Genomic DNA, 11,654 nt, shown 5'->3' with positions numbered 1-11,654 from the left:
TTTTTTCCTGTAGGAGTGATTTGAAAGGTTTGGTCATCCATAAAGTGTGAGACGTACTCGTCATTGTCATTTCCTTATCTCCCTCTCGGTGGGAGCCACTGCTTCTGCTTCAGGACAGCGCCTCACACTTAACCTGCCCACAGAGAGATCAGCTCCCGGGGGGGTAGGGGGGCCCTTGGGCCGTTAATAGAGTTGAGGCCTCTATTGACTGCTAGACATGGGGCTGAGCTCAGAAGGACAAATGGGCAAGACTTGCGAAGTAACGACCAGTTCTTTTTAGGTTTCCTTTTCCAGGCAGCCTTCCTTGATTGGCTCACTAATTTCCACCTAAGTATGAAAATCTCAGTGTATGGCCTGTCCTAGAACAATTCCATAGAGACAGGCTAAAGAAGGGTGTGACTTAGACCAGAGAAATGGAGTAGAATTTGGTGGGGATCTTGAGAAAGGGGCGGGCTGTTGCTCAGAGTGCCTGCTTCACCTCCTGCTGGGCTGGGCCCCAGCTGCCTTCCTCTGAGGGCTCCTAATAGCTGTGTCCTTGGCACTGAATGAAAAGGAGGGGGGGGGATGCCATATGAAAACTGTTTTCAGGTGGAGACAGGCGTTCCTGCTAAATCCTCCTCTGAGTCTTCCTCTAACCCCTCCTGCTGCCCCGAAGCCTCTGTGGTTAAGGGGCGGAGAGGGGCGACCCGGCCGGTCGCCATCTTTGTGTTTTCCCTGTACTGGCACCAGAGCCCAGTCCTTGAACTCAGTATTCGAGGTTGAGAGTCTTTGCTTGGGATAAAACACAAAGCTGAGACATGCTTCCAAACCAACGCAGAGTCCAAGTAAAATAATAGCAATCACTTCAAATAATTAATGAGACTTAGGATTAAGTCCAACTACAACAACATTGAATGTGTATCCAAGAAAGTTCTCTAACTGGCATTTTCAGTCTTTCTGGAAAGACTTAATTAAGTTACTTAGGGGCTAATATCGAGAGGATTATCTAAGGCTTTCCTTTCTGGTCCTTTCCTGGAAGGCTGGTACTTTTTGAGGCACCTGGCTGTTAGCGCAGGGGAGAGCGAGCCGGGACCTGGAAGGCGTTCCGGTCCCTTGGAGCCGGGGACGGGAGCGGTGGGGAGGCCGTGGGGAAGACGGTTACAGTCCGCAGCTCATGGAGAGCTTTCTACACTCGCTGTGTTTCATACATTCCTATTTTTATCCGTTGTTTGGAATAATTACGTGGCTGCAACTTGTGTAATTAAAAAAAATGCTCTGATGTAACCATCTGTTTTTAATGACAGTCTAATTTTTATTTTATTGGCTTATCTTATTCTATATTTGTTTTCTCCCTACAGATTTGTCTTGTGTGAGTTGTATGCCTTATCTTCTAGAACTTAATGCTTCTCACAACAAACTGACTACATTCTTCGATTTCAAGGCACCCAAAAATCTCAAGGTAGACTTTATCAATACATTAAGTACATTAACTGGCCTGCAAAGTACATTAACAAGGAAAACAGTACTAAAATAGGGAACTCCGAGAGCACGAGATGTGGGAGTAAATGGTATAAATGCCTGAAATGAAATAAAGGGCACATGTGTATCACTTGTATATGAGAAAGGAAGGTGGCCCGTCCGAAGGTAATCTCTTTAGGAGGCTTCGCCAAAACCTAGCGTTCAGAGCGAAGAATGAATTTCCTTCTGTCTTTCTCCCACATTTGAATACTGGTTATTACTTGTGTATTTTTAGCACAGTATAAAATTTTAGGCCTGAAAAATCTGTGGAAATTTCCTTGGGAGCTCAGATTTTGCCTCCTTATTTACCCAACTTTTTGGAACAATGCTCTCGGATCTGCCCTCTTCTCTGAGTTGCGTCTGCATCCGACAGGGAACCGAACCTGGGAGCATCTGGTTCTCTGCCGCGTCTCGGGCGTTCTCGTGCACACAGACAACCTGAGGCTCTTGTGAAAGTAGGGATTCCGAGCCCTGGTGGTGAGGTCAGGCCTGAGACGGGGGTTTCTAGCACTCTCCTCAGGTGGCACCACTGCTGCTGGTCCGTGGGCCACACGTGAGCAGAGAGGTCAGAGATTAGTGGTTCCCGGACTTTCTGCTCACTGCGGTCATGTGAGAGCTGCTCAGCACTGAGGCCTGGATCTCAAGGCCAGAGAGTCTGATTCAGGAGGTCCTAGGTAAGGCCCAGGCTTGGAGGGTTTGTTTTTTTAATTATTAACCATCACCAATTTTATTTATTTTTTTTTAGGGGTTTTTTGGGGAGGTGGGGCACCTGGGTGGCTCAGTTGGTTCAGCGTTTGACTTTGGCTTGGGTGATGATCTTGCGGTTTGTGCGTCCAAGCCCGAGCCCCACATCGGGCTCTGTGCTGACGGCTCGGAGCCTGGAGCTGCTTCGGATTCTGTGTCTCCTTCTCTCTCTCTGCCCCACCCCCCACACTCTGTCTCTCTCAAAATAAATTTTATTATTTTTAATATTTATTTAATTTTGAGAGAGAAGGAGTAGGGAGGGCGGAGAAAGAACCCCAAACAGGCTCCACGCTCAGCTCTGAGCTCACCGTGGGGCTCCACTCAGGGCTCTGTCTCAAAGTCTGAGCTAAAATCAGGAGCCAGATGCTTAACTGACTGAGCCACCAGGTGCCCCCTGGGCGTGGAATTTTTACAACAACACCAGATGGCTCTAATGTGCCCACAAATTTGGGAACCATTGCTGCAAGCTTGGAATCGTCTAGTAGACTGAAATATTTCATTAAGTAGTTTAAGGAATGGACATCAATTACTGCCTTTTATTATCTGTTTTATTTTACTTACAAATTGCCTTAGATCCTAAGTATTCTGCTGAAGCTTGCACAAATATGAAAATGTGTGTGAAATCAAGAACCTCACATCGCCCATATTGCCAGTGAGACGCTTTTCTTCATTTTTCTTCTCTTCACTCCATTTTTATCAGTAGTGTTTTTTCCCCTTCGAAATGACAGTTCTTGCCAAAGTGACGTTCCTTTGTCCAAATAAGCCAAGCGAGGTACCTGTTTATATGCCGCGGGGCCGCATGGTCTCTCTTCCCCTCCTTTGCTGCCCCGTTCTGCTTTGTCCTAAGCCCCGGGCAACTTAGTCACGCAACCACGTGACCGCCATCCCTGAGAACAACTTCCTTGGAGGTTCTTCCTTCACACCCTTGCCTCCTCCAACCCCCAAGGAGACTTCACAAATGAACAAAAGCATCTCAGATACCCCATCCTTTAAGGTTCTGAGCTCGCCGAGAGTTAGGAGCCAAATTACTGGGAACTTTCGAGAAATGCCTGCAAATCACCTGCCTGCCCCGATGAGGTGCGTCAGCCCCACACGACTGTGTGTGAGCCTGGGACCGTGACCAAGGCCCTTCCTGTGTTTTCAGTACATTATCGTATTTAATCCGCCCAGGAAAGCTGTGAAGCAGCTGGGGCGGTCGCATTCCACAGGTGAGGACTCTAAGGTATAAAAAGATCCAATAACTTAGGTAACCTCTGCTGGGAGGCGGCCAAGGCTGGGCTAGAACCCCATGCCTGCGACCCAAAGCCTGTGCTCCAGCAAGTCCGGCCTGTGTACAGCAGGCCACGCTCTTGAAAAACTCTGCATCCTTTGCGCTTGATCATCCGTGAGCCTTGAGCGCCGACCAAGAAGGCCTACGTCAAAAGAACGGAAGCTCGTTCTCATACACTTTGTATTTCCCAGAATGCTTCTGCATTTCACAGGGATACAAGGTTCATTTGGTGGATGGGACTTTGGGCCAGCCTTCAGGCCCGGTGGAGCTCCCAGGGGGAGTCCGAGAACTCAGCACCCTTGAAGGCCTCGCGGCCACGCTGGTATCCTAGACGCATAGAGGGCCCAGTATTGGCATGTGGCCACCACAGGGGTAGAGTTAGACGTGAGCGGACACAGCTGTGGCCTGAGGAGACTGGCGTGCGTGAAGTGTTCATTGTAAGAAAGCGTAGGTCATTATGTTTGTTTCTAGTCCCTCACGACTAGATAGAAGACAGAAGTGAATATGACACTCCATCCCGTCCCGCCGCACTGACTTCTTAGTGCGGTCACGGTCTGCATCTTCCCTAGTTGCAATTTGTGTATGCGTAAAATGTTGTGTTCCCATTGTTTTTTTCATACTAATGGTATTTTGTTTGCACGTTACTATTTCTCACACGGTCCACATATTTGCGTTTTCCTGACTACGTGGTCCTTTTGCCATATTGTCTGTAATTGGCTTGATCTGTTTTCTCCTCTTGCCCCTTGTGTTTCCAACAGGCTTTTTTAGTATTCAGTACGGAAAAGGTTTAATATTTCAAGTATTTTGTACTTAATACATTGATGGAATAATCTTAATGCATGGTTGGGGGGAGATCACGGTTTTAAAGTTTTATTTTGTAATCATTTTTGTTCATCTTTTGCTAGTGGGTGAGGAGTTAAACAAAGTCATTGCCTGTTTTCTTCAGTCTGCTGTTTCTGAATAGGAAAAAACTGATGTTGTTGAAAATGCTTTCCTGAAATAGTCGGTTTTGAGAGAGGCTGTGAAGTGGATGAGATGTAGCCTTGAGGGAGGACTAGGAAAGATGTTTCTGGCACTTGGGTGACGTGGGAGAACATACTGACAGCGGAGAAGAAAAGGCTTGGGAAAGATAAGAACGTGAGCTCCGTGAGCACAGTCCCTGGGTGGCAGACCAAATGAAAGACATGGTGGTAAGAGAGAAATCGAGGGGACTCTTCAAAGGAGACAGAGTTTGACGTAACGGCCGGAAAGGGCGAGAGGAACGGCAGGGATGGAACACATTTGGGTTGTTGTGGCGTCTGCACTGGCCACAGGGAAGCCCCTCCACCCCCCAGCACCTCTCAGTAAGAATCCACTGAGGAAATAGCTGTGTCAGCCCTGGCATGTTCTCAGTGCTGCACCCCAGCCCCACACCCAGGAAGGTATCTCTCCTGTGCGATGAGTGACTGTGGTTAAGTGAGCCAAAAGCAAACTCCCACGGACTGTTTCCTTTTTCTCATCAGAAGGTGGATTTTTCCTGCAACCAGATTTCTGAAATGCATGATTTGTCGGCTTACCAGGCTCTCACTAAACTAATTTTGGACAGTATCCTTTGAATGGGTAAAGGGGAAGCTCGGGGGTGATAGGCCTGTTAATAAATGTGTACTCAGATGACGTGGAGTGGTAGCAGATGAGAAATTTGCTAGAGATGGTGACTCATCTGAGCGATTAAGAATTGACAGTCACAAAACAAAGAACGTGTATTTACCAAGGAGTAAGATTGTAAGTCAGGCTTGCCAAGAGCATCTTATACCCAAAAAGCTAAGTAAGACAGTCATTCTTCTGATAAACATAGGTTTATTTTTATTTCTAGAACCAGGTAAGTCGTTCTGGGTTTTTTTCTTTTTTTAACATTTGTTTATTCTTGAGAGAGAGAAAAGGAAAGAGTGAGTGTGTGAGGGAGGGGCAGAGAGAGAGAGGGAGACACAGAATCTGAAGCAGGCTCCAGGCTCCGAGCTGTCAGCACAGAGCCTGATGCAGGGCTCGAACCCATGAACCCTGAGATCATGACCTGAGCCAAAGTCCGATGTTCAACCAATTGAACCACCTAGGCTCCCCAAGAAGTTCTGTTTTAACTGACTCTTCAAATTCACTTAAACTTGTGCCCTATTGTATAGAAATTCAGTATCTCAAAATCCACACATGACCAAAAGGAAACATAAGTAATTTTTTATTTTACAAAAGAATTTATAGTAAGCTTTCTTTGAATAGCAAGCTTCTCTAGTGCACTTAAAATATACTTCCATTTAACAAAACAAAACAAAACAACAAAACCAACAACTTTGGATGAGCAGCCAACTTCAGGAACACGAGTCAGGCTCCCGTGCAAACAAGCGCAGGCACACTCCAGCTTCCAGAGCCTAAGGGGTTAATTAGGGATCTTTGAGTTTAATGAGCTTCAGTCTCTTTACACCAGAGACTGATGTTTTCTGAGAAGGGAGCAGTGCCTTCTCTTTCTCAGTATCTTTTCTACCCCGCTGAGGATTTTTCAGGGTCGAGCGGGGAATGGATTGATTGCCCTGGGGTGCCTCATTCCAGGGACAGGGCAGCAGTTAGAACACCACACTTGTAATGAGACTCAGATGTGGGCAGAACAGAAGGTGTGTTTTCTTGAAGACGTATTTTGTCTTTTTCGCATATGATGGAACATTTAGAACAGAGCGCCAGGCTCTTTAGAACCGGTGTGAGAATGAGCCGTTCGTGGGCATTTAGACGGTGCTCTCGAAGAGAGCAAGTTCTCTTGAGTGAGGCCTAATGAGAAAATGATCAAAATGAAACGTTCTGATGGAAAACCGCAGGTGGTGCACGTGAGCCACACCTGGCCGTAGAACTTGGACTCGGTGCACGGCCGCCGTGCATACTGAACTTGCAGGGAGGCAGAGGCGGACGGCCCAGAAGCCTCCTGGCTTGGAAGTCCACTCACGCCACCTAGAACACTGATCCAGGAGGACGAATGGGTTCTGCATCAGCAGTGCCTGGAAATTCTTAGGAATGCAGGCTCTGGGACTCCACCCCAGACCCCTGAGATGAGGACCTGCGTAGGTGATGTGAGGGCCCATTCACATTGGGAAGGACTGGTCCAGGAGTCAGCTGCCCGCAAACTCCTACCAGCCAGGAGGGAGTGAGCATCCAGAGTTCCGTCTAATCTTCAGGGCACCCAGAATGAGGGCTGTCAGGGGACAGTCTGGGCTCTCTCTCCCCGAAAAATAGCCTTCTGTGTGCAGCATGGAACTGCCAGAGAAAACAGCTCCACAGTATTTCGGAGTCAAAATGCAGCATGAAGTTTAAAACGTTTCTATCATGGAACTCTTAAGTTCTGTACACATTTATCTTTCCGTGTAAAACCCTAAACGCTTACGACTCTGTAAATGTCAGATATCATGAAGAAAGGAATTAGAGTTTAGTTGTGTGTTTTTTTTTAACTTGACTTTAGATGTAGCAATTCAGGCTTATCTCCAAAGTATAAAAACTGTAATTATTACATCAGAACCAACTGAAAATCAGAATGTGGCTGTTTCCTACTTTCTCCTCGAGAGTTTTGATGATTCTATCTCACATTCAGCTCCTTCAGCCATTTTGAGTTTATTTTTGTGTATGGTGTAAGAAAGTGGTCTAGTTTCATTCTTCTGCATGTTGCTGTCCAGTTCTCCCAGCACTGTCATGCTAAGTGAAATAAGTCAGGCAGAGAAGGACAGATACCATATGTTTGCACTCATAGGTCTAACAAGAGAACAGGAGAAACCTAAGGGAGGATCATGAGGAGGGGAAGGGGGAAAGAGAGTTGGGGGGAGAGAGGGACGCAAAACCTGAGAGACTATTGAATACTGAAAATGAACCGAGGGTTGAAGGGGGAGGAGCAGGGGGAAGGGAGGTGGTGGTGATGGAGGAGGGCACTTGTGGGGAAGAGCACTAGGTGTTATATGGAAACCAATTTGACAATAAACTATTAAAAAAAATCAATGTGGATACATAATTAAAATGACACATGGTATCATTTCTCACTTGGTTTTTCTTTCTTTTTTTTTTTTTTTCTAAGCTTATTTGTTTATTTTGAGAGCAAACAGCAGAGAGACAGGGAGAGAAAGAATCCCAAGCTGGCTCGGCTCTGCGCTATTAGCACAGAGCCCGAGGTGGGGCTTGATCCCACAAGCTGAACCATGAGATCATGACCTGAGCTGAAATCAAGGGGCGGATACTTAACTGCCTGAGCCCCCCAGCCCCTCACCTGTGTTTTTTAAAATGCAAATGCAAGTAATCAAAACAAGCTACCCTTCTTAAACTGTTAATGAAATAAACTTCTTACCTTACCATTTTGAAAAGATAGTAAGCTAGTTTTTAAATGGTACCAAATATGCCTCTTTTGTTCTATTCAAGTATGTCATATTGTATATGCCATTAGATATTTTGAAAAGGCTGAAAATCTTTGCAATAAAAAAGAATTGTTAACTTTTTTTATGCCAGTACATTTGAAAACTTAGATGAAGTAAATAAATCCATAGAAAAATCCCCAAAATGCTGCTTTGGAAATAGAAACCCTGACTAGTCCTGTAATTATAAATGCAGTTCATTATAAACTAATTAAATTAAAACCCTCATATTAAAAAAGTCTACTAGACCGAAATTGTTAAGAACACATCTTTGAATAATGAAGAGATTCTTTCAAAAATTAAGAATAGAAGGCATAGTCACAATTGATGCTAATGAGATTACTTTGATATCCAAAAGCAGACCAAGAACAATAAGAGAAAGGGAAATGACAGACTCATTTCATTCGTGATCTAGATGTAAAAATCCCACACACATATTGGCAAACTGAATCTGACAGTGTTTGAGAAAAGTTAAGATACCATGACCAAGTATGGTTTATCTCATGTATATAAGGATAGTTTAATATTAGAAAGTCCATAAATGTCATTAACCACATTAACAGATTAAGAGGAATAAGCCATATGATCAGTAGATAAACTCCAATAGATACAGAAAATTTAATAAAATCTAATTTGTGATAAAAAACTCTTAGTAAGCTAGTAATAGGGAATTTCCTCAACCTGATAATGTCTACAAAAATATTTGAAACAGAGTTTATCCTAACTGGGGATACGTTCTAAGCCTTCTTTAAAATTGGGACCAAGACACAGATCACCATCATTGACATTTCTACCCATCATTGTTTTGGAGCTTTTAGCTAGCACTATAAAGCAAGAGAAAAAAAAAATTGAAAGTATAAAGATTGAAAGGAGAAGATAAAAGTCACTTTTTTTTTTTGCAAATTATACAATTGTCCATAGAGAATATCAAAAATAGCTTGTAGTAAACCACTAGAAATAATAATTTTGAGAGTTCAACAAAGCAGTTGGATGTGACTTCAATAAACAGCAATCAACTGCATTTCTCTACATCACAAGCAATTAGAAAACACAACTTAAAAAAGAGACACCATTTACAAGAGCAATGAAAATCTTATTAACAGTGAATAAGACCTGTGGGGGGAATACAATAAAACTTTATTGAAGAGCATTAAAGATCTAACTAAAGAGAAATATATTCCATGTTTGCAGACAGGAAGATGGGAGAAGATGTATAAAAGGAATTTTATAGGAAATCAGATAAGGCTAAGAAACATAGGACTAGGTGTCAGCCTGAGTTGTATTCAGAGAAATGCCACCCAAGACCACATGAGATACGATATTCATTCAACTGATAAAATTTAAGAAATCTAAAAATACCAAGTGTTGGAGAACACGGAGGTCAAAAGGATCTCTTTATTCTTCCTTTGGGTACAGAATGAGTTCAATCACTTTGGAAAGCAATTTTATACTCTTTTATAAACTTGAACATCTAAATTCCCTATGGCCTAGCATTTCATTCCTACAGACGGGCGGTTGAACATGCGTGTATCTGGAGGCTTTTTAAGAATGCTCATGGCAGCAGTGCTCGTAATGGCAAAAAATTGAAATACGCCACATGCTCATTGATGAGAGAAAGTACAAATTATGCCCTACTCATCATAGCACATCATATAGCAGTGAAAATGAATGAGCGAGATCTCCGCGCAGCATAAAAGGGATCACAGAATTTTAAAATCCAGACGGGACTTTAGAGATTATTACTAACTGTTCTCTTACGGAAGAGGAGGCCGAGACCCAGGGAGGCTCAGTGACTTGTCCAAGATCATTTGGTCAGTGGTCGAACTGACACTACTCTTCTGAATTCCCTTGTTCTCCCCAGGCTACCGTTCATTGAATAATTACTTCTTTTATCATCTAGCCATTTAAAGTGTATGTGCGTTTTATTTCTTAGAGAGATTCACTCTTCTAGTGAAGAACATTTTTCACTGGCAAGGTGATATAGATCTTTCAGGATTGGTTTTGATTAAAGCCATCATTGCGGTTCTCTCTGCTAAGCAAATTGTGATGGATTTCCTACTTATTTCTCAGTAACTGTTTTCTATACACCAGAACCATATTTTATGATTGTACACAAATGAATAAGAGCGAATCCTGAACTGGTGAATAATTCATGCCAAGCACTGCAAACCGCTGACAGCATCACCAAAATGTAAAATATACATTGTGCGGCTTTTCCCTCGCTGTAAAGTTATGCTTATGTGCCTTTGGGTTTTCTTCACTCAGTTTCTGAGGACCTAAAGCTCCACCGTAAAAGATTATTCACAGAAATGTACAATTTTAGAGCTGGAATGCAGGATGATGATTTTGAGTTCTTTGAGTCCCTTTCTTCTGATTATGGCCTTTGGAAATTAAAACGTACCTCAAAGGGTAAACGCAGTAAGCGAATTCATTGTAATGGCTTAGTGACTTATCAGATTATATTCTTATTGGAAAGTCCCAAGATCTACATGAAAGAATACAAAAGAATAATGCTCAGAGGAAGGACAGGTAACATTTCGTGAAGGTTCTTAAAATGAGAGATTAGGGAGATACAGATATTCCTGAAAGCAAGCTGTGAACTCAGAGAGCTCTATGGACCAATCCCAGAGAGACTGACCGTTATCACTGCTGGTGGTCACAGATGATGTGACCATGGTATTATGGAGTTGGGGAAGCGGGGGCTGTTGGGCCACTGTAAAAAGTACTCATCAGTCAAGAACCTGATTAATTTGTAGTGATGGAAATTCCTCAAAATTTAAAGAGGAGCAAAGAATTGGGAAATGTGTCAGTTTTCTGAAATGAACTTCCTTCTCAACAGAGACAGTTCCTCAAGCCTCCGTCCCAGCGCTGTGAGTGACGGCAGCTATAGCTGCGGAAGGCCGGGCCTCGATGGCAGTGAGGTGTCCCTGTCCCTCCTCCTCTGAGCCCTTGCAGTACTAGTTCCATAAAACTGCTTTGCTGTATTAGTCAAAGCTGGAGAGCAAGCCGGAGGATACCAAGAGAACTGGGCTGAGCCTCTGATGTCTTGGAAAATTACTGTATATACAGTAAACGAGCTTTCCTTGTCAGTCCCCGCTGTCTTCGATGGCTGCAGGGTTCCTGTTGCCTGTTTTCTGATCCTTCCCATGGGAATGCTTCCTGACTCAGCTTCCCACAGTCATTGGTTTTCCTCTTCCCCGTCGTGTAGAGCATCTTCATTTCAGTTGGAGGAGAACTCCCAGAACACCAGTGCCCCTGACCTAGAACTTAAACACTGTATCACTTCCTCTGCTAAACTGAGACAGATGGCCATTTGAACTTTTCCTTGCCTAATTTTTCTTGCCAAAGATCACTACTCTGAGGATATTTTATTTCTTCTGTAGCTGTAAGTGAATTTAATCTCTTGTTTCCCCCATTTCACGTCCTTTGTTACAATCGGTACCAGCAAAAGTCTGGTCTTTGTTCTAGTTCTAGAATGATTATTTAAACAGCCCAAAGAAAATGGAAGCAGAAAGGGTGTGGTGTTTGTGAGCATAAATGTTTATTTGTAGAGCTAATCTGGCAGGAAGCTATATGAAAGTAGATTTGAAAATCCATATTTGATGACAAGCAAAACTACACTTTAGCCCAAGGATTGAATCTGGAATCAATGAATGAATTTTAGGAATTTCTGATACACTTGCCAATATTTTCCCCTCATTGCTTCTAGTTCCTTAATTTGCCTCTTTCTCTGGCTT

At 43.6% G+C, this 11,654-nt stretch overlaps 1 protein-coding gene across 1 annotated transcript in view; it reads left to right on the top strand.

Annotated features, from left to right (window-relative positions):
• The window catches only part of LRGUK (leucine rich repeats and guanylate kinase domain containing), a 67,633-nt gene that overhangs the window by 11,636 nt on the left and 44,343 nt on the right, over positions 1-11,654 (top strand). Inside the window, exons 4-5 of the mRNA XM_029918019.1 lie at positions 1,338-1,438; positions 5,014-5,095. Coding sequence (XP_029773879.1) covers positions 1,338-1,438; positions 5,014-5,095 — 183 coding nt within the window. The remainder of the gene's footprint in view (positions 1-1,337; positions 1,439-5,013; positions 5,096-11,654) is intronic.

Source organism: Suricata suricatta, chromosome 2, assembly GCF_006229205.1.
Source record: "Suricata suricatta isolate VVHF042 chromosome 2, meerkat_22Aug2017_6uvM2_HiC, whole genome shotgun sequence".
NCBI lineage: Eukaryota > Metazoa > Chordata > Mammalia > Carnivora > Herpestidae > Suricata > Suricata suricatta.
Note: the sequence above shows the minus strand (reverse complement) of the source record. Positions and strands in the feature narration are given on the sequence as shown.